Source organism: Microcebus murinus, chromosome 6, assembly GCF_040939455.1.
Source record: "Microcebus murinus isolate Inina chromosome 6, M.murinus_Inina_mat1.0, whole genome shotgun sequence".
Taxonomy (NCBI): Eukaryota; Metazoa; Chordata; class Mammalia; order Primates; family Cheirogaleidae; genus Microcebus; species Microcebus murinus.
The window spans coordinates 60,774,047-60,794,648 of record NC_134109.1 but is presented as its reverse complement, the minus strand read 5'-3'; the positions used below and the strand labels follow the sequence as shown (position 1 = coordinate 60,794,648).

At 38.8% G+C, this 20,602-nt stretch overlaps 1 protein-coding gene across 5 annotated transcripts in view; it reads left to right on the top strand.

Annotated features, from left to right (window-relative positions):
* NPAS3 (neuronal PAS domain protein 3) overlaps positions 1-20,602 on the top strand; it is an 838,777-nt gene that overhangs the window by 585,601 nt on the left and 232,574 nt on the right. For all 5 annotated transcript variants that reach the window (XM_012773417.3, XM_012773419.3, XM_012773416.3 and 2 more), the window contains one exon: positions 17,267-17,356. In XM_012773417.3, coding sequence (XP_012628871.1) covers positions 17,267-17,356 — 90 coding nt within the window. The remainder of the gene's footprint in view (positions 1-17,266; positions 17,357-20,602) is intronic.

The window sequence follows — 20,602 nt, the reverse complement described above, 5'->3', positions numbered from 1 at the left end:
GAAGGGAATGAGAAAATAAAATGTAAACATAAAATGGGAACAAGACTAAAAGTAAAATGACGAGCCTGTCTATTGGGGGAAGCATGAGGCATAGGGGACACCACTTTCAAGCTAAAGAAACCAGGTATAGACATTGCATTTTTGGAAGAGGATTTTCTATCAGCTCTTCTTTTTGTTGATGCTATAGAGAAGCATCTTTTTATTAACCTCTTGTTTAATGTTTTTAACCCCTGAAGTCAGGTTTTCTTCTTTACCTTATGGCATTAGGCATCCATTGTCAACCAGTTCTATGCCCAGATATGTTTCAAGGCGTGAAAGAACTAGTGGGGTATGTTTAGAGGGCTGTGTTTGTGTGTACACGTTAGTAATAGGGATGCACAACCCGTAATCAGAGTTCTGAGTGCAGCACTTGATAACAAAAAGTTCACTTGCTGCAAAGGAAGTTATCTGTTCATGCATAGTAAATTATGTACTTTTTAGTTTGTTTCTAGTCCATTAAATCGTGGGCCAGAAAATGGGTTTGTCACTTTTAAAATTTGGACCCAAGCAAGCATATGTGTTTATTCATGATGCTAAATCATTTTACCACACGCTGTGTTCACCAACAGTGTAAATGCTGCTTAAAGCTGTCATATTGGCAAGAGCAGTTGATGCTATGACAGGCTGGGGTTGGATAGAGACCTGGTTCTTAAATAGTTGGATAATTAAGATATCTGAACCGTTCCTGATCGCTGCCCCCACAGGTTACACGTTTTTCAGCTTCACACACACAAAACATGTGATTGGGGGAAAACTGGCTTACTCCCTGAGACAGTGCAAGAGATATTCAGTGGCTCAGTATCCCTGCCTCTAAAATGGGAAAACACAAACAACTCTAGGAAGATGTGAGAATGAGCCCAAGGATGCCTATGAAAATTCCTGTAATGAAAGGGCCATCTGTACAAACACCAGGAGTTTTTTCTTACTTGGTGCATAAGATCCTCCAATGCCTACTTGGACTGACGGAGAATCTTCACATGTTGCCTTCTTGGATGTGGCTCATATCTGCAGTAGTCTCCCAGTTGCCAGCTAAATGAATGCCTGTGGGGATGTGTATATCTGCCCACTCACTGGAGTACATCGGTTTAGCTTTGTTCCTCTGCAGGTTAATTTCTTTCCCTTTATAATAGCATTATAAATATCTTAGGGAGGCAGGTTATGGCCTCTCCCAGCAGACACCTGAACTGTGTTTGTCTGAAAGGTTTGCCTGGTGTCATGATGAAGTTAGTATACATGTATGTACATGTTTGACTTCAAATTCCAACTTTTGCTGGCCAGGAACTCCTCATAGCTTTTTCCTGACAACCTTAGAATACAATATAGCATCATAAAATGAGTTATCATCTAGTGTCTGTGCGTGTGTGGCTGTCTCTCACATACATGCACCACATCAAGGTTAGGCAGGGTCCTTCTTAAGCTATGCTTGCCAGCTTTGTACATCTGGCCTTTTGGATTGTCAGATCAGGAGGCAACATAGCTTTCCTCAGTAGCCCATTTTTGTCCTTGACGGTCCTTTCTGTCATTTCCTCAGATCCTTTCCCGCTCAAATTTTCCACACTGCGTTTGCCCCACCTGCAGCAGAAAGCGGTTGCCAGCCTTGCAGACAAACCTCACGTGTGTCCACATTGTCCCTCAGCTTCCTCGAGGCTCAGTAATCCAGCCCACTTAACTATCCCCTAAAAGTGTTATGTTTCAATCATCTAATCATTTTCTCAGCTCCCTTTTGAACCCTCTCTAAGTTGTTTCAGTAAAGTGGCAACGCCCAGAACTGAATTTATTTAAGATCTAAACAGTGCTGAATAAAAAGGCAAATTAACTTCGGATCCTAAAATCAAATGTTCATGGCTGCCACTTCCAGGCATTTAAATTAAAAATATTGAGTCGATCAGTTGCCCCACGTATACACGTAAATGGGCGGTCCACGTGCGCATGCGCACACGTGGCGGGCGGTGTTGGCTCCAGCAGAGCCACGGAGAGCGAGAGTCGCCCTCAGACACCGACCTCTGCTTGCAGGGCACGAGGCAGCCAGCAGCCGCGACTTCGCTCGCGGGTCTCGGAGTGTGGTGCTATTTGAAGGTAAACAGAACTGGAGTCAGGCAAAATTGTCAAGCGGTTGGAAGGCTTCGGCGTCAGGTATTTTCTGTTCCCCTTTGTCACACGTGCCCTCCTGTCCCCACGTGGGTGAATGTGCGGGCCAGGCCTGTGTACATGGAGGACGCAGTCACTCAGGTAAAGTAAGCTGATGAAAAGAGCACCCTGATAGGTGTCGGTTCCCTCCTTTCCTCGTCTCTTCCCGCATTCTCACACACAGCTCTCACCTAGAGCACAGGCTGAGTTGGAGGAAGCTTAGAGGCAGTCTCCTGGCTGACACCTCGCTGACACCCTCTTTCATCTGCTTCCAGTTACACGTGAAGAGGGGGCAGTGGAAACAATGCGGAGTTCGTATAAAGCCGTTACAACATTAGTATGTGTAGTGGGAGCATACACTATAGAGCAGCCTGAATTTGAGTTCCTGCTCTATCATTTACTAACTAAGGGATCTCACTTTATTCATCTCGAACAGGGACTCTAAGTGAGGAAGTGAGGTTGAACTGGATTGGTTCGTGTAAAGTCCTTCTCCCAGGGTCTAATACAGACACCACCTCAATAAATGCTGTCACTGTTATTATTCATCCCTTTTGTGATTTGGAGGATAGTTGAATACGCATACTATATATATGTGTGCTGTGCAGTGAAGTGTGCCCCTCCCACCTCCAACTCATATGTTAAAGCCCAGATTCCCCATGTTGACTGTATTTGGAAGTAAGGATTTTAGGAGGTAATTAAGGTTAAATGAGGTCCTAAAGGTAGGGTCCTAGTCCCATAGGATTGGTAGCCTTATGAAAAGAGAAAGAGAGAGAGAACTCTCTCCCTCCATCCCTCCTTCTCCTCCCTTCCTCCACAACCTCCCCACATACGTGCATCCAGGAAAGGCCGTGTGAGGACACAGCAAAAGGTGGCTATGCGCAATCTAGGAAGAGAGCCCTCACCAGAATCTGAACCTCACAGGCACCTTGATTTTGGACTTCCCAGCTTTCAGTCTTGTGAGAAAAATATTAATACATTTCTGTTGTTTAAACCACCCAGTCTGTGCTATTTTGTTATGGCAACCCAAGCAGACTAAGACATGTTGTGTATGTGTGTTTGGTATGTGTATGTATTGCAGAATAGTTCTTATTTTTAAATGACCACGCTTATGAAAATCATTTTTCTCTTATTTTTATGTTTTTATTCTTCTCGTTTCTTGTTGACATTAATGTTCTGCTCAAGTGTTTCACGCTATATTTCCTTAATGTATCTCTTTCTGATAACTTCTGCAATTTCTCAAGGTAAATGAATAGTATTTTTCTCCCTTAAAATAATCTGTACCTAAACGTATGGATTGTTTTAAGTTTTAAAGGGAAATGTTTGTGACTATGATGAATCTTATCACAGCCTTTTCTTATTTTACCTTTAGTCTCATATGTAACAAATTTAGTTTAACTGCCCTTATTAAATTATCCCATTATTCCAAGTGTGTTTTTCTCCTTATGAGTAGGCAAAACCCACTCTTATTAGCAGACCTTCTTCCTAAATCAGAATCCCAAGTCAAATTATAGTCATTTGGGTACCATTTATTATATACTTGCTATATAATGGCACTTTTACATGCATTAATTTGAATCATCTAAACAGCTCTACTGAGTAGAATAAATAATGTAGATATTATTCTTTACCGTTTCATATGAGAAAACAGTAAATTTGCAAAATCAGAATTTGAGCTCAGGTCTATTGGAGTCCAAAGCTCATGCATTCTTTCACATTACACCTTGCTACCTCTTGAAATGTTGGAAGCATTTTTATTTCAAACCCAGATGCGGAACTTGTTCAACTCTGGCCACATAGGCTCCTTAGCTTCACTAAAGGAACTGAAGAGACAAGACCATAATTGTCCCATCTTCTCTATCATTGTCACTTTGAATCTGACCAGGGAGACTCTGACTGAGTCATGCTCCCCATGCTAAGGACAACTAGAGAGGTCACTCTCTAGTGCCAGGTTTGTGAGCCGTGAGCTGTGTGGCCTCTGGCAAGATGTGTCCCATGTGAGGATTTTTCAAGAACTGAAGCAGGGCTCTTCCTGACGAGAGGTACAGATTGTGTTTCTTAGCAATGACTAAGGTCAAGGTGTTGTCAGAGTAGTTCATCTGCCTGATGCAACTCTTCTGTCCTCCTCAGTCATCTTCTTTGTGGGGTTCCTATAAGGTCCTCTGACTCTAGAAGTCTCCCACTTCCACACCTTTTAATCACGCCAGGAGTCTGTCCCTGTATCTTAGAAACCCTTGTTCTCTTTCTGATGCCTCACCTGTGACTAGGATGATATCCAGATTTCTTTTCTCCTGAAAACTCTGGAAAGATCCTAGGCACAGATATGAAAGAATCAGTTCTCTTTCAACCACTTCAGCTGCTTACTGTGTCAACCATTCTTTTGTCAACTGATTTATGCAGAAGTCGTGGGAAGGGTCCTAATGTTTCAGCCCATGTTCTCCAACCCTCAACACTCCCTCTGCTAGGCATTTCTCCATAGCTAAGTGTTTAAGCCTATATATCCTCTTGAGTAATCCATTCAGGCTGCCTAATATATTATAAGGGGGCATTGGTAATGTGTTTCTTTCAAAAACTTGCTGAATAACTCCCTATATCCACCGTTCCCTTGTGTGTTCCAGTAAGCCAACAGATTTTAGCATTGAAGAAGCAAGTGTAAATTATTCACAACAGATCCCGTGTAGCTATTTGGGACAGTGATTTTTACCCTGTTCAATATGATGGTTTTATGTCATGCCATATTATTGAAAATTTTAATTGTGATAACATAGTCCAGGTTCAGTGTGTTAATGGAGCCCAACGTGAGGAAAACTTGCCTTTTAAAAAGCTGTGAAGGAATGGTTTTCTTTGCTTATTGCCTGTGAAGATGTGTTACTTACACCCTTGCTGAGTTTATAGGAAAGCCGGACTCACTGCATTCTAGAGTATTGAGGACAATGCTTGTCACGGTTACACTCTCTTTGCCTAGTTAGCTCAAGTAGAATTAAGGATGTTGATAAACTATGGAGACCTGTGTCACTGTACAGTGGACCTGCCTCATGGGTCATGTCTATGTGCTCTTTAGGTAAGGGCAAAATAACATTGGCTAACACTTTCATGACAGGTTCCTGTCACAGCAGGAAAGAACTAAGAGAGGGATAAAAATTTGGTAGAGAGGAGCAGCAAATGTCTCATGCAAGTACAGTTACCTGTAATGAGAGTCGAAGGAGCATATAGAAAATGATAAAGGCTTAAGGTTGTGTTTATAAAACCCTTAATATATTTTTATTTGCTTTGGGATAAAAGTCTTCCATTGGGGCTCAGAGGCCAAGTTGACTCTTGAGGGGCTCAGTCCTTTAGGGGAAGACACTTTTCAGCCTGCGAAGCATTTAAGTAGAAATTAAAGTAGTTCATGCTATTACTAAGGAGCAGCCCCCAAGCAAGACAATAAAACAAATCTGACTTGTTGGAGAAGGTCAAGGCTAGAGTGAACAAATCTCATTGGAGGCAAAAAGAATTTGTCCCCAATATTCAATCATACAAAATGTACAAGAGCCTACACAAATTCAGAATCATTCATGGTTTTTGAGATTTGTCAGTAATCATTACACACCCATGAATCAAATGTATAAGTGTATTCAGAGTTGTTCTTAGCTGCCCTGTGGTTCACATACAAACACATTCGGAGAAGGATTTATGGGGACACTAACTGTGAAGTATGGCCCACACATACCACCACCACACTGTCACTGTGGCCATCAGCACCTCTTTCACTAAATTCATGAATGCAAAATCCACCCAAACCATGAAAGGAGAAGAGAAAAAGGAAAGAAAAGGAAATCAAAGAAAAAAATAAAAAGGGAGCTAAAATGAGAACATAGAAGTGTCATGGAAACTGTTTATCTCAAATTTGCACCCTGTAGCTTCCCAGGTGATACTATCTGACATTGTACTGCCTCACTTTTTCAATCTACCATCATTCATGGAGCAGGTTGGTGTTACTTGGACCCTAAGTTATGTCTAAGGAACAGTTGTAATGGAGATTTATCCTTCTTAAATTGTTTGGACTTCATTAAAAATATTAATTCTGCAAGCTTATTGAGACAGTTTATATGGTAGGTACAGGTGGAAATTTTCTTAATTGTGAGGTTGATCATCTTGCAATCTTGAGATTCTAGACAGCTAGAATAAATATCATTCTAGTAATGAAAATAAGTATTAGTTCATGTGCCCAGCTCTTAAAAGAAACCAGGCAGAGGGCCAAGGAAAAAAATCAGACTTGGAACTTAATATCTTGGCTCCTTCCTACCACTGTTGTTGGCAATTTGGATGCCTTTGACATAGAAGGCTGAGAAAGACTAAGTAGGAGGTGAAAGTTGTGGCTTAAGGTATTATTGTTATATATGGTTGAGGCCACTATAAATTCTGTAGACTAAATAAAATTTTAATAAGTCTAATAGTCATTGGGAAGTAGATTGCCATTTGTCAAACTCATTGAATGGTGGAATATATCCATTTTCAAATTATTTGTGTTCTAACATATCTTTAGCTATTTAAGACAAGAGGGTGCATAAACAATCATTGTGCATGTCACAGTTAGACTGAGACTATTGATTCAAGGTTTCTAGTGAGTGAATTATCAATTTGACCAACTGCAAATTTCTTTTAGAATTACAGTAGATTGGCACATCCATGTATTTGAATAGATCGTGCATAACCTAGATTATTGTGGCAGCAAATCCCTTGTAGGATGTATACTGTTATGACTGTTACACAATTTCAGTAAACCAGATGGCCCTAAGTCACTGAAAACAGTTTATCTAGTGATGACTCAGGTATGTTAGGTGATAAGGGCTCTGTAGAAAAGTAGATATTAGGCGTTCTGTGGCAACTTATGCCAAATAGCCCAAGACAAAATACACAGTAAGCTAGACTTGCCTAGCAGCCTTATATTCCGTGCTGCTTAGGAAAAAGCAGAATAACAAGGTCTGTCATTCTTTGGCAGATATCTGAGATGTCAGTTACCAGCCCCTGACTTCACTGAAGAACCCAAGGAAGGGGAGGATCATGTGGGAGATGATGTACTCCAGGACAGAGGGGAAAGAAAAGACTACATATGGGCAAAAACTTTGATACCTGCTTCTGCCCTGGGAAGTTTATGTGGTAGCATTATTAGCTCCAAGAAATGCTCTATTCCCATTTGGTAATTATAAGAACATGTATGAGAACCTTTAGATTATATTTATTTATAACCAAATGTCCAGGTATCTCAAATATTGTAGAACAAATGTGTTTCTGAAAAAAAATTGACCATGTATTGACACTTCATGTGCTGAATATAATTTGCTTTTTGACACCCACAATCCATTACTCTCATAAAAGCTTGACTTCAAGACAAAACAGAAGTATACCTTTTCAAATGCTTTTTTACACACTTCTGAGCACCTATTTTAAACGAAAAATAATAATCACAGTGATAATTTGACATATCAATCAAGTGGTTAAAGTAGAAAATAGAGTCTACCGTGTTTGCTGTTTGATGTGTGGGTCAGAAAGGCACTGAGGTAGTAAGCCCCGTGGTTTCCATGATTTGATACATTACATCCTTTGACTTCTTTAAATCACCTTAGCATGTCTGATTTTACATTCAAGGCAGTTATTTTCGACTTTGCATGTCAGTTATACTTTGCTTCTTTATAGATAACTTTAGTCAAACTTTGTTTCTATAAAACTCATTGAGATTTTGGTTAAAGCATCTTTGATCCTGGAAATTCAAATAATAAAATGGCCAGTTCCTCTTCAATGATGGCATGGAATTCTTTTCCAGGGAGGATAATCATTGAAGTAGAATCAGAAAGAGGAAGGAAATTCCAGTCTCATTTTTCATATTTAAAAAATAAACAAAGATTCACTTTAAGTAAATCAGTGGAAAATACTAGAATTTAATTTTCTTCTTTACTAATGTCTTCATCCCACAAAACTACCAGCATCAAAAACCCCACACTCCAGCCCAATTGTTTCATTCTTTTCCTGAATTCGATAGACCACAGAAGCTAAGATCTATAGGATCAATAAAAGCCAGTGCCACTGTTTTTGGTTTTGTTTTGCTTTGTTTTTAGAGACAGGGTCTCACTACATTGCCCAGGCTGGCCTTGAACTCCTGAGCTCAAGTGATTCTCCTGCCTCAGCTGCCTGAGTCAGCACTACTGTTTTTAATTGTATAAATTTAGACCACCCTTTAATGAACACCTAGTAAATTTGGTCAGCAAAGTTCACATGCTGAATCCCTTTATTTCAAATAATATCATCTAGGGTTTCTCTGATATGAAGATTTCTTGTGACATTAGTTGTGCTTTGGATATGTGCAAGTATGTGTGTAATCCATAAAAATCCGTGATCTCTTTCACTTCACATGTGTTAAGTAGTTAGGCATGTGGGGATAAGAGCAGAAGCATTTTCTTGGAGCCCTGAATAGGATGAGAGCTCTGTGGACAGGCAGTGCATGCTGGTCCTTCTCACGTAGACTCAAGAGCCAACTGTGAAAGAAGATAGTGAAAGAAGGTCTGCAAAGCAGCCGAGAGCTATAGTGAGCAGTAAACCAAGTTGTTTATCCAGAGATCATTCAGCACAGGTCCCCATTCCATCAGAATAATTGATTTTCCCATAAATGTATATCTCTGCTTCGTATGGAGCTAAATTCTGGAACTAAAACACTGAAGCAACATAGTTTCTAACCATGTGGAATGTGCGAAAAAACAATATAAAGATTTCAATATTGTAAAATGTAGGACCTGGAAGAGGTACAATTATTCGCAAAAGATTTCAAAAACAATTCTGAGTGTGGTCAATTTCCGGAACCAAATGCTACTGTCCATTATCAGTCCATCATATTTATAGCTTTATGTGGGTTTACTAAAAATTAATTATTAATTATATGAATGAAATATAAAATAAAGAGCAAAGAACCTAGTTACAACGATTTCCTGAAATTAACATAGAAGGTTTTCATGGCCTAAGCATTATCCCCAACCAGAATTTCTAAATGACATTTTTAACAATCAAGTTCCTTTCAGTACAAATGTTTTTTATGCCTTTTCCCTGGAGATACAAATAAAATGTTCCTAGAAATGAAACACATGAATGCACCAGATTAGTGTCTGAGGTCTCCAAATGGTCTTTTAATATGCTAAATTCATTACAGGGTTCTTTAATCATTGTTACTACCCCTGACACAAACCCCTTACCTAAAGGAATACCTGTACAAAGCATTTATTACTTTCTCTTAAAAAGCATGTTTTTTAAAGTTACCCACTGCCCAGTGAATAGTCAGGTTCATATTATAATCAGCCATAACAGAAGCACCATATGAGTTTATTTAACAACACTGAGGATGTACTTTCAGGTAAACATGACTATAAAATAAATATCTGTAAAGTCTATCTTATTTTCACAATGATTTCTATATAAGATGGTATATATATATTACTGGGGGGTGGGAAAAAACCCATAAATCTGAATGAAAAACATGGAAACAGAAAATGGGGTGAGTGTTCTGGCCGCCTATATGTGGTACATGTGGTCAAGTCTTTTACCAGCTGCCTATTGGGAGATGTGGTTTTCCTGGGAATTGTTTATTAACTTGTGGGGTCCCCTGTCACTTCTAGGCACAAGAATCTTTTTCCAAGGCATGGGAATTTCTTCAAGGTCTGATAGTCTTTTGACTGTACATTTGCAAAATCCAGCACTTTGTGCCTTCCCACCCCAAAAAAATCAGCTTAGTAGAAGGATAGAGGTAGGTGATACAGGGGCCCACACTGTATTCAGCAGATCCTAAACTGGAAACTGCCTTTGCCTTGGGGTTTTCTGTTTTATAAAGTTGCTTTTCAACTTTACTCATTTTTTAAGTCTCGGATCCCACAGATGAGTTTTCTTTAAGAAAGCAACTTGTGGGTGGGGAACTTGTCTTGTTCGTCTTTGTGCAACCCAGGCTGTCATGAGCCCGATGCATAGTAAGCATCAACATGTGTTGTTTGAAGCAGCAACGGGTGTTTTCTAAGCACAAGGTGCATGAGAATTGCTTCTGTGGAAAGAAATGCTGGACAAGGCAAAGATCCCACACAGCTGTGTCGGTGTGTGAAAACCTGAAATACCTCGCAGGTAGTTTTAGCAGTAGGAGGAAGGGCAGTCAAAGGATCTTTCTTTCTTAGCTCTGTCCCATATGGGCTGTGTGACATTGGGCAATGCATTTAATTTCTCAGAGCCACAGTTTCCTCATCTGCAAAGTAGGATTAAATAATACCTATCTCACATAAGACCTCTGTAATTTGGCTAACAAATGTTTTCTTTCCCCTGCTGAATATTGAGTAAACTCAGCATTGTTTGTGACATCCTGTACTATAACAAAATAACAAATATATTAATACAATATATGTAATTTAGGTAATATGTTTGATAGATATGTTAGATAGCTATGTTTTATGTATATAAAATATATATTCATTTTTATATATATATTAATAAATGAAGAGAACTTCCTATTTTCCAGTAGTCTATAATCTGGAGGATGTCAAATAAATATTCTTTTCTTTCTGTTGTTTTGTTTAATGCCAACAGCTTGAAAGATACCTGGTAGCCTGTGTATGACCAAGCACTGTGTGTCTAGCCAAAGCAAAGCAGTGACATTTTTAGGCCCTTCAGGACCAATGCAATGTATTGTTTATGTTACTGCTGCCAAGGGGATTCCTCCTTTGACTTGAAAGAAAACTCTAAATTCAAAGGGAGAGAAGCACAATAAAGAATTAGCCCCCCGATTTTGAAGAGCCTACCTTTCAGTAAATTAATATACCATATGTGCAAAAAGGAAATGTTTTAACATTCCAATGTTATTTGTGCCTTAGGATAACTAGTGGGAATCCGCTCCTTGAGGCAAAGGGGAGTTTGTGAAGTAGCCATGCTCACTTACGCCCTGAGTGGAGCCCCAGGGTCCCCTAGGACAAGCCACAGATAATGTGGGGTCTGTGTGCCGCCCCTGGTGGCTCAGAGGCACGTGTGATTCCACCAAATGCCACACACTGTCTTCATGCCAGAGCCTGTTGTCCATTTGGCTGGATGTTCAAATCAAGAAAATCTACATCCCTCAAGACTGGATGTAAGGCCTGAACTAGCATCCCAGAGAAAAAAGGTCAGCACTTTGATACACAGCTCCCACAAAATGGAATTTTAATGAGCAGAAGCAAAACCTGATCTCTTTGCTCAGAAAGCAGATGTCTTTGTTCTTCTCATGTTTTAACATTTCACTAGCTCAACATCTTCCCTTTTATTCTGGTACCTCTCCTGTAAGAAGTGAAGAGAGGCTGCCTGTGCCTCTCTGAACTATTTTCTCACCTAAGATGTTTGGATTTACGTGTTTTAGGAAACTCTTAAATGTGTTTTGAGGTGTTGCATTTTCCTGTTGTGGATTTTTTTTTTTTTTAAGTGACAAAATAGCCAAACTCAACCTAAATAACCCAGTTTAGTGATGTGATTGGGGAACATGTGGCCTTTGGTATATGATAATAAGAACCCATGCTATCCTTCATGCGATTGACTCACTGGAAGGAAAGGAAAGAGACAGAAACCTCTGGGAGATTCTTAAGAGTTAAATAAAAGTCCAAACCTTTGATGTGTGCTTTTATTCACTTTGAGAAAATATACTTGACTTAGATTCCTATTTATGAAAAAATAAGGCTTTTGTTTCTGCACAGTGCTGGATTGTTAAAAGTCACATTGCAAAGACAAAATTTGGAAATCTTTTTCTTCCCCATAAACAGATACATGTGGGCACTTGGGCACTGTCCGGGTTCTCCTCGAAGTTGCTGGGAGTCCACATGTGCGTGCCTGAGCACCATAGCGTCACCTCCTGAGTGCATTCAGAGGACAATATGGCATTTTAATGAGCTCTATCAAAGTGTGATTGTATCCAAGGGCCAAAAAATTTAATAAATATTTTTTTTTCTTTCTAACTCTTTTAACTGCTGCCAAAAACAGAGTAGAAAGATAGGTACTGGAGCCCCATCCTTATTCTCCAGGCCAGGCTTCTTATGCAGTTCCAAAGCAAGACCCACCTATTCCAGATGCTGACCCATTGCTCAGATAACAGAGGCAGTTTTCTCAGAGAGCCTCTTTTTATTAATAGCAAAGCTGTTTTAACAGTTACAAAATCCTTGTTTCTAATGTCTAATAAGCACAGTGTTCAAATTCGTGCTGTGCTCTTACACTAACAGAATTATGTCACAACAGTGAAGAACTCTAGCTTTAGAGGGAAAGTTGAGTGTGTTAGAGACTGTACGGTATCACAGATGAGTATTTTCTCTGCAGTCTGAGCCTGAATTAGAAGAACATCACAGATGCACGGCACATTGGACAAGGAGCACATGCATGCATTTAAATCATGTATATCTTACTTTTTTACTGATGTAATTGTGAAATATGTTCTTTTTGCATTCATAATTAGGGGGTGGAACAGATGGTGAAGGCTTAGTTTAAAATAATCTGTCATTAAAATAACCTAGCCTACTGGTAATTCTTCTTTCTAACTGGAGTTAAGTCATAGGAAAAGACTTTGGGGTGATTTTTTTTCTCCCTTCTGTGCTGGAATGTAGAAGAAAGAACCACTAATTTCAGAGTGGTTATATACATGAGAATTGCCCCTATAAGAACAACATAGTAAGATTTCACTCTGTGAAATTTGGCTGCAAAGGAATATGCCTAAAAAGGAAACCAGAAACAAAATGCCTTTGACAAATATAAATCTATTTAGCACAGTGCATTAAATGTTAGTATACTTTCAATCATGAAGCTATAGCAAATTTCATACCCTGCAAGGAAATAACCTCCTTATTTGACAAATACTATAAGAAGCATTCATTCAGCTTTTGGGGTTGAGAAAGTGTGCCTATACTTTATATGTTACACTGATGTCAGGGGATATAAATTATGATTACAAGCATTATTATTCAGAGATGCTATAGCTCCTGACTTCTGTATCCAAGCCTCAGTCCTTGCATGGGCACCTCATAGACTTACTGGGCTGTGACAAAGGAAATCTCCTATCAGCCCTGTCTGGGTAACTAAACTGTTTTCAGTAATAAGAAAACTGTCCTGATAAATCAGATACTTGCATGTCTTTAAAACGTCTGTTTTACTGTTTCTTCTAAGATTTTGTTCTCCATCTGCTTTGAGGAAAGCAGATAGATTTCAGCATGGCTTTACAATAAATCTTCTCGAGGAGGGACTAGCATTAACATTTGTGTAGGTTCTTTTTCATCTTAATCCAACCTTAGTTAATAATCAGAAAATTCTACATAGTGGGTAAGAAGATGTAATTAACCCTTTGACCTCAGAATCTTAATTGGCGCCTGTTGAAAACAGTGGGCAGTTGAAAAAAAAAAATTAAAAAGTAGCCTGCAGTGATTGAATAGCACAGTATATAATAGCTTTCTCGATTCAAAATTTTAAAAAACTCCACAGAACTTTCAGATTAATCACATTTGGTTTCTAAGAACTGACTAAATGTTTCCTTCCTCCTCCCACCTTTTTAAATTGAGATGCCCAAATTAAACCAACATTGATGCTGTTCTTCAAACTTTTCTAAGTAGCAAAATACAACTAGCTGTAGCCCAGGATGACCCTGAATCAGAAGGCAATGGCTATGTGGAAAGTGACCTTGTGAATCACTTTAGACCTGATTTCATAGCACATTCTTTATTTGAAAGGTAATCAAACCAGAGTTAGGGATATTTGTCTCTTACTATAGATATAATTGTTCAAAACGATAAGCATAAAAGTGAAAAATATGGTTAATTAACCAGTTTTTTTTTTAACCTCTGTGATGACTAACAACTAATCTGACTAGTTGTTTTCCCTCTACCAAATTGGCTGTTATTTTTAATTGAATTGACTGGATGTTTTTGTGTCATGTAGACATAGACTCATTTTAATCTCACCAGGAAATTGGAACATGTGTTGAAGCCTCTGTTTTTGCCAAACAAAACTGGCCAGTTCTTAGATCACTGCTGCTTAATAGCATCAGATGTTTAGCCCCCAGATATTCCTTCCCTGCCATAGTGCCCAAACCTCCTCAAGTATTTTAGTGAGTTCATGAGATCTGCACCTGATGTTAAAAATCATAATCCCCATTAGTTAGAAAGTAAAGGTTGGGTAGATGGCAAATGACACCTCTTTTTAGGACGAGCACTGGATGCTTTGGAGTACTATGAAAGAATCCACTCTAACTCTGATACTCCAAATATCAGGAGCTATCCCAGACCAAATTAGAAATCTGTGACATCTAAATCTGCAGATGATCTCATAGCTCCATAAACAGGACTCTTTGAGAAAATAATTTCTATCACTTTTAGTCGTATGGCATGTGTGATGTAAGGGAAAGGAAGCATTGAGCTTGGAGGTAGAACTGGTTTTAATTAGTCTTGAGGGAGCAGTTGTTAGGTGCTGGCTACACATAGACAATAGGCATTTCCTTACTGTTGAGAAAGTCAGTCTAGTTGGTAACTAAATCAGCCAACCAGGCCTATACAATGCCATAAATGCTTTAATGGTATGATGGGAGTGCAGAAGATTCATCCTAGCTCTGCCTGCTCACTGGCTGCCTGATCATATTCAGCCACTTAGGCTCTCTGTGCCTCAGTTTCCTCACCTACGAAATAGGATAGTATCCCCACACCAGCTTCATCAGTCTTTTCCTCTGCTCCCAACTAGCCTTTCAACTGTCTCTTGTCTCCATAGGAGTCCTCCTGTGCTGTCTCCGTGTTGTCACTCTAATTTGACAGTGGCACGTTACGGTTTGAGGAGATGGCTTACGCAGTTGTCTGTGATTATGTGCCATGCCATGGCTATAGGTTGGATGGAAAACCTAACAAGGCTCTTTGCTCCAAGCGGACAGATGGTCAAATTAGGGGAGGGTCCTAACTCTCATGAGTTGTCCCCAGGGGACATCTTTGAAGTAAAAACATGTGGAAAGGAGATCCTTCCCAAACTTGTAAGAAGGAAACTTCTCTCCCTTTGCACGGGTTCACAGTGAGCTTCCACTGTACCACACTCTACGTCTAAGAGGTTCTCTCTGACGGGGCTCCACAGAGTTTGGCAGTTTTATCAAAGGGAAGGAGCCCAGTTCTCTTAGGCAGTATTTTATTCCCCATAGCTGGTTCCAGGGGACATGTTACAGAGCGACCAGGTGACCTCTTGTGGAAGTAACTTATGAACTGAACTCTCTTGTCATCCCACCTCCTCTTTGTCTCCTTACGCCCATGGTGGAAATTCTGTCATCTGAACAGCTCGTTCAAAAGCAAGGGGTGATATTTAAAAAGTCATAGGCCGCCTCTTATTATACATATTTTAACTACAGAAATGCGGTGAATATTTATCTTTTCATTAATTCACACTTACCAGTTAGAGAATCTTTATTTTTAGTGGAAGGCAGTATAGTTAGTTTTTGGGTCTGACTGACAGGGGTCAAATTCAAACTCCAAACTAGGAGATTGTTGCCTAACTTCAGTAAGCCTCAACTCCCTGGTATGTAAAATGTAGATAAATGTAAAATGCAGAATGTATAAGAACTTCATATACTACTTGTGAAAATTAAAAGAGACAGTATGTGCAAACTGCTTAGCACATATTGCTTAATAAATATAAGCTGTTATTATTGTACTGTCCTAACTAAAGCCTTGTCTGTCATGTAATGTGCTCTTTTATGGAGCAGTATAATGTGACTTTTGAATTGTTATCAGAACCCAGTAAATCACAGGAAGGGATTGGGTGCCACTCACAATGTTTGACCAGTGGGGCAGTGAAAACGGGTCAAGAAGCATAGAAATCCAAATTTCACACATATATGTATATAAAAATATGTACACACATGCCCATATACATACATATATGAATATTTATAATTTGTATATACATACATATTTCCTCCCAAAATTCAGTATTTTGGGAGATTTAAATTATTAGGATTTGAAGAGGCACATATTTCTAACTAAATTTTACACAGTTCTACCTTTCTATATTTTAAAAATTATGTCAATTATTAATTTAGTGTTTCCATGTACCTTGTTCCTAGTGCAGCTGTCCTGTATTTGCAAATTCACAATCCTTGTTAACATCACTGATCTTTAAAACTTCTTTTCCTGTGCAAGTAGCACTTGTGTAACCTACTTTGTTAAAAAAATAAATAAAGAAACAAAAGATGTGAAGATGATGGAGGGCATAAAATGCACGTGGTGCAAGAATTTGAAACAAATTTATTCTCAGTCTGAGTGGTATATTGCAGTTGAAGTCCATGATGGTTTACATCATTCATCAAACTGAAAATGCAGTCCTCCATTTGGAAAGTGAACTGAGGTTTTAAGAGTTAAAGATGATGTGTAGCTTCTCTCTCTTTTTCTTTCTTTGTTTTGTTCATTTGTTCATTCATTCTTTCTTTCTCCCTTTGTTTTCATTTCAGGAGTTGTGAATGGAAACTAGAACTATCACTAAAACTTTAATGTTGAGTTTTATAAAACAGGATTTCAGTTTGTAAGGTTTCAGCTCATAAACATTCACCTATAAGGTGTTGACTTATTTGTTCTAACAATGGGCACTGGGAGCAGGGAGTGCATAATTCTTTATTAATTAGCAAATCGTTGATGTCCATAGTATTTCAACTGGTGATTTCACTTGCTTTTCGTATAGGAACCCTTTTTTTGTTTGTTTCATTACATAACAATCTTCATTTCCATTCAGCTATCTAACAGAGAATCTTGCTGATTTAATCTCAGTAACCACTAAATCCAAAATAAATAAATAAATAAAGATGACGTCTCATAAATGACCTATATGTGAGTGTCATGTGTCCTGATCAAAATGACAGAGACATAAGGAAGTCCCTAAAATAAAGCAAAGCTTGTAGTCTTAATTCAGGCCTTTAATTTCTATATAATGCAATACTAAAAGATCTTAGAACTTTTGTTAAACATGAAGAAAAAGTGGTCTTAAATTCAATGTTCTTTTCTCCTTTTCTCCATCCCCCTATTAATTAACTATTCATCATATATATTTATTAACCTATTCATTTGTTTATTTTTTCCTGCAGTCCCTGGATGGCTTTGTATTTGCACTAAATCAAGAAGGAAAATTTTTGTACATCTCTGAAACGGTCTCCATCTACCTAGGTCTCTCACAAGTAAGTAAAATAATTTAGATTCTTGGTGGTGATTGTGAAGGCTCCTTCAAGTTTATGTTTTTCCTTCTTTAAGGAATATTCTGTTTAGCATGAATTATCAAATTTATTATTTAATGGCTCTACCCAACTCTTCTCTCAAAGTCAGTGAGAAACCTGCGTGTCAGTGTTGAACGTTCAGAATAAACTTGCGCTCAAAAACTTTATTCCCCCACCTCGTTGCCCCCCCCCAAAGGATCATTATTAATTTATTGAGAACAAATGAAGTTTCTTCCCTTGGTTGTTTTGAACTTTGAAACCTCTGTGCCCGGTAGGAAAGGGACACACTAATAGTGCTTCCCTTGTGTCCTATTACTGGATGTTTATGGAGGACCCTGCATTATCCTGGGAGCTGACACAATGGCAGGAGTCATTTGGAGTCAAGAAATGCTGAAAGAGGCCATTAAAATGTGTTGCAAGGAGGGTTCCAGTAAGGATATATTTTGCTGCCTTTGCAAATGCTTCTTAATGCTGGAAGACAATTTCATAAAATAAGATAGCCTTTCGTTATTTGCCGTGTAATTACTCACACTTGTTTGTTGGAGGGTAAAAGAAAAGAAAATGGAGGCTGATGGGGCAGGGACAAAATCCTGAATGTTAGTTCTGGATAATCCCCTGGAATACAAAAATTTTAGCTTCAGTGGATTCCAAGGCGCAGGCTGCATCTACTGAATGCCAAAATATCCTGAAGCAAAGTTTGCAATTCAGCTAATTATCCAGATGTTTTCTCCATAAAAATGCTGAACATCTGGGTATTTGTGCCCATACAGGTGATTGGCTGAGTTTGACCCTTTTCATCTGGTGGTTTGGCACGAGGAAAATATAGCCTTGGTGGGAGGGATTTTGTCTCTGTGTGAAGATCTGCCAAGTCAGATAATCTACCTCTCATTCAGTTGCCCCTTGAAGCTAAAGACGGAGATAAGATTTGTCTCTCTCCTTTTAAGTAAGACCCACCCCAGACTCATTGCTTCTGAAAGTTGGCACAGCTCTAAGGAGACATCCAGCACGGCTGGAACCTTTTGGCTGTCAGTGAGTTTGCTGGGTAATAGCTAAATCAAGAAAGACATTGGGAAATAATAAGGAGAGAGATTTGGCATTTGAGGAAGGCTGGGGAGGAGGAGAAACACTGCCAAATTTGATTATTTACTGTTGAGAATCCAAACAAGGGTCTGGTCTGTTAATGCTTCCTTGAAGAACATGTAAACTACTGGCTGTAGTTCATGGAGTAATTCTGTTTTACGTGGATTTTAGCAAACCAAATGGCAGAAACTGAGCTATTGTTAACTCAGTATTAAAATTCTTGTATCTCATTGAAATCTCTGGTTTTGTAATAGCCTTTAATAGACTTTAAGCCTTGTCTTAATCTGTCTGGGATGTAGTATTGAGCATCTTCAATTTTGAAATTGGTGCACCACCATGTTGTTAATGTTCTATAGAACTGGAAACACCACTGTTTGTTCTCAATGCCCATGTTCATCTGTTTTATGGAGAGTATCCAACAAAGTTTAATAAGCCAGTAAGGAAGAAGGATGAATAATTAGTTTAAGCAGGTAAATGCTAATTAGGGAACTCCTGAAAAGCATCCATTATATACTAGCTCAAAACACATTTTACAGCCCTGGTTAGTGGTGTAATCCAAATTCTGTCAAGGCAACTGCATTTTCTGTAATTGAGATGTGTATGTTTGCTTTGCATAACAGATGGCTCTGTATGCTTAGACTGATAGCTAGGAAAATAATAATTGCATTATTCTGGCCAAAAGAATATTAGCTCTTGGGTTTTGGCCATTTCAGTCAGTCCTCCTGCCAGCACAGCATATGCACATATATGGATTGGATTTTCAAGGAAATTGATGCATCTGGAATAGTGTGGCCATCTGAAATATCATCTGTTCAAGAAAATTTTGGCTTTAACCCTGTGCTGGTTTCTCCTTAAAAGCAGTTTATTTTACTGCTTCTCTACTGTATCATTAAGGCAATCTTTTCCTAAAATCTGAGACAAATAATTGAGATTTCCACAGAATAAAGCAGCTATGTAGATACGGTACAGTATCTGGCAACTTTTATGCAATCAGTCCCTGCTTTGATACGTAATGGGTTTTAAAGTGCCTACCAGTAGTCAGCATCTTGACTTATCAGGGGCAGACCCTGGATAAAATGTGCTGTTGCCTTCTCCTGTGGTAGAAGTGTTCGGTGTTGGCAGAAATTGTCAAATACGCAGCTATGAGATATGAGACAGAGGTCTTCATTTGGCAGCATTACACAACTGAAATGATGAAAGTAGAAAGTGACGTGTGCACACACCAATTTATGTACTTAGAGCGCAAAACTAAAGTTTAAAAATAGTTCTGGGTTAGCATGAAAATAAACTGGATGTTTATTTTCATGGTATGTTTTAAATGCCCAAAGCATGATGGGGGGAAAACGTGTGCTAAAACTTTAGGAAAGAGTTTCAACCCAGTTAAGGTTCTAAGTCCTAATAGGAAAATTTAAGTCCCTGAGATGTAAATCTTCAAATTTCCTCAATGCTCTTTTTCATTTGTGAGGGTTGTGGGGTGCTCAATGGTGATACACAAAGTAAATATACTCTAAGTTATTCAATTAAGCATTTGCTCTTTTAGAAATACACACACACACACACACCCTTAATTAAATACAAACCAAATGCTTTGCTTGTGTTCTACAACTTTGGCTAAATTGTTATTCCATCGAATTCTAGATAGTGATAAGGAGTCTATAAATGTATGGTCTCTCCTTTCCTTTTTAAATATTTTTGTTAAATAGAGACAATGTGTAACTGTATCATTAAAAACTTGTCCGGTGAAAATTTTAAGGAATATTGCTCGCATGTCAGTTTGGTACTCAGAGCATAGCTGTATCTGCATTTCTAACTCTCAAGATATTTCTTCCTCAGTTTTATTTTCTTTCGACATGTAAATAAATATGGTGGCTTTTAAACGGCTTATGCTCAGGAAAGAATTAGGATTCTTTTTTTGTTCATGAGAAAACAAAGTAGGGAAACTTCTGCTGAGCTCTGTTATATAGCATGAGTAGAGAGACAGAGCAGATTTTCTCTTCCACTCCTTTGCATGGAACAGCTCCGGGTGTCCAGAATGCTTGCATGCTGGGTGCTGTCTTTAAAGCATTCCCACGTTGTTGTGATCATGGGAATGACCCAGCAATGATGATGTCTGAACCTCCTCAGCAGCCC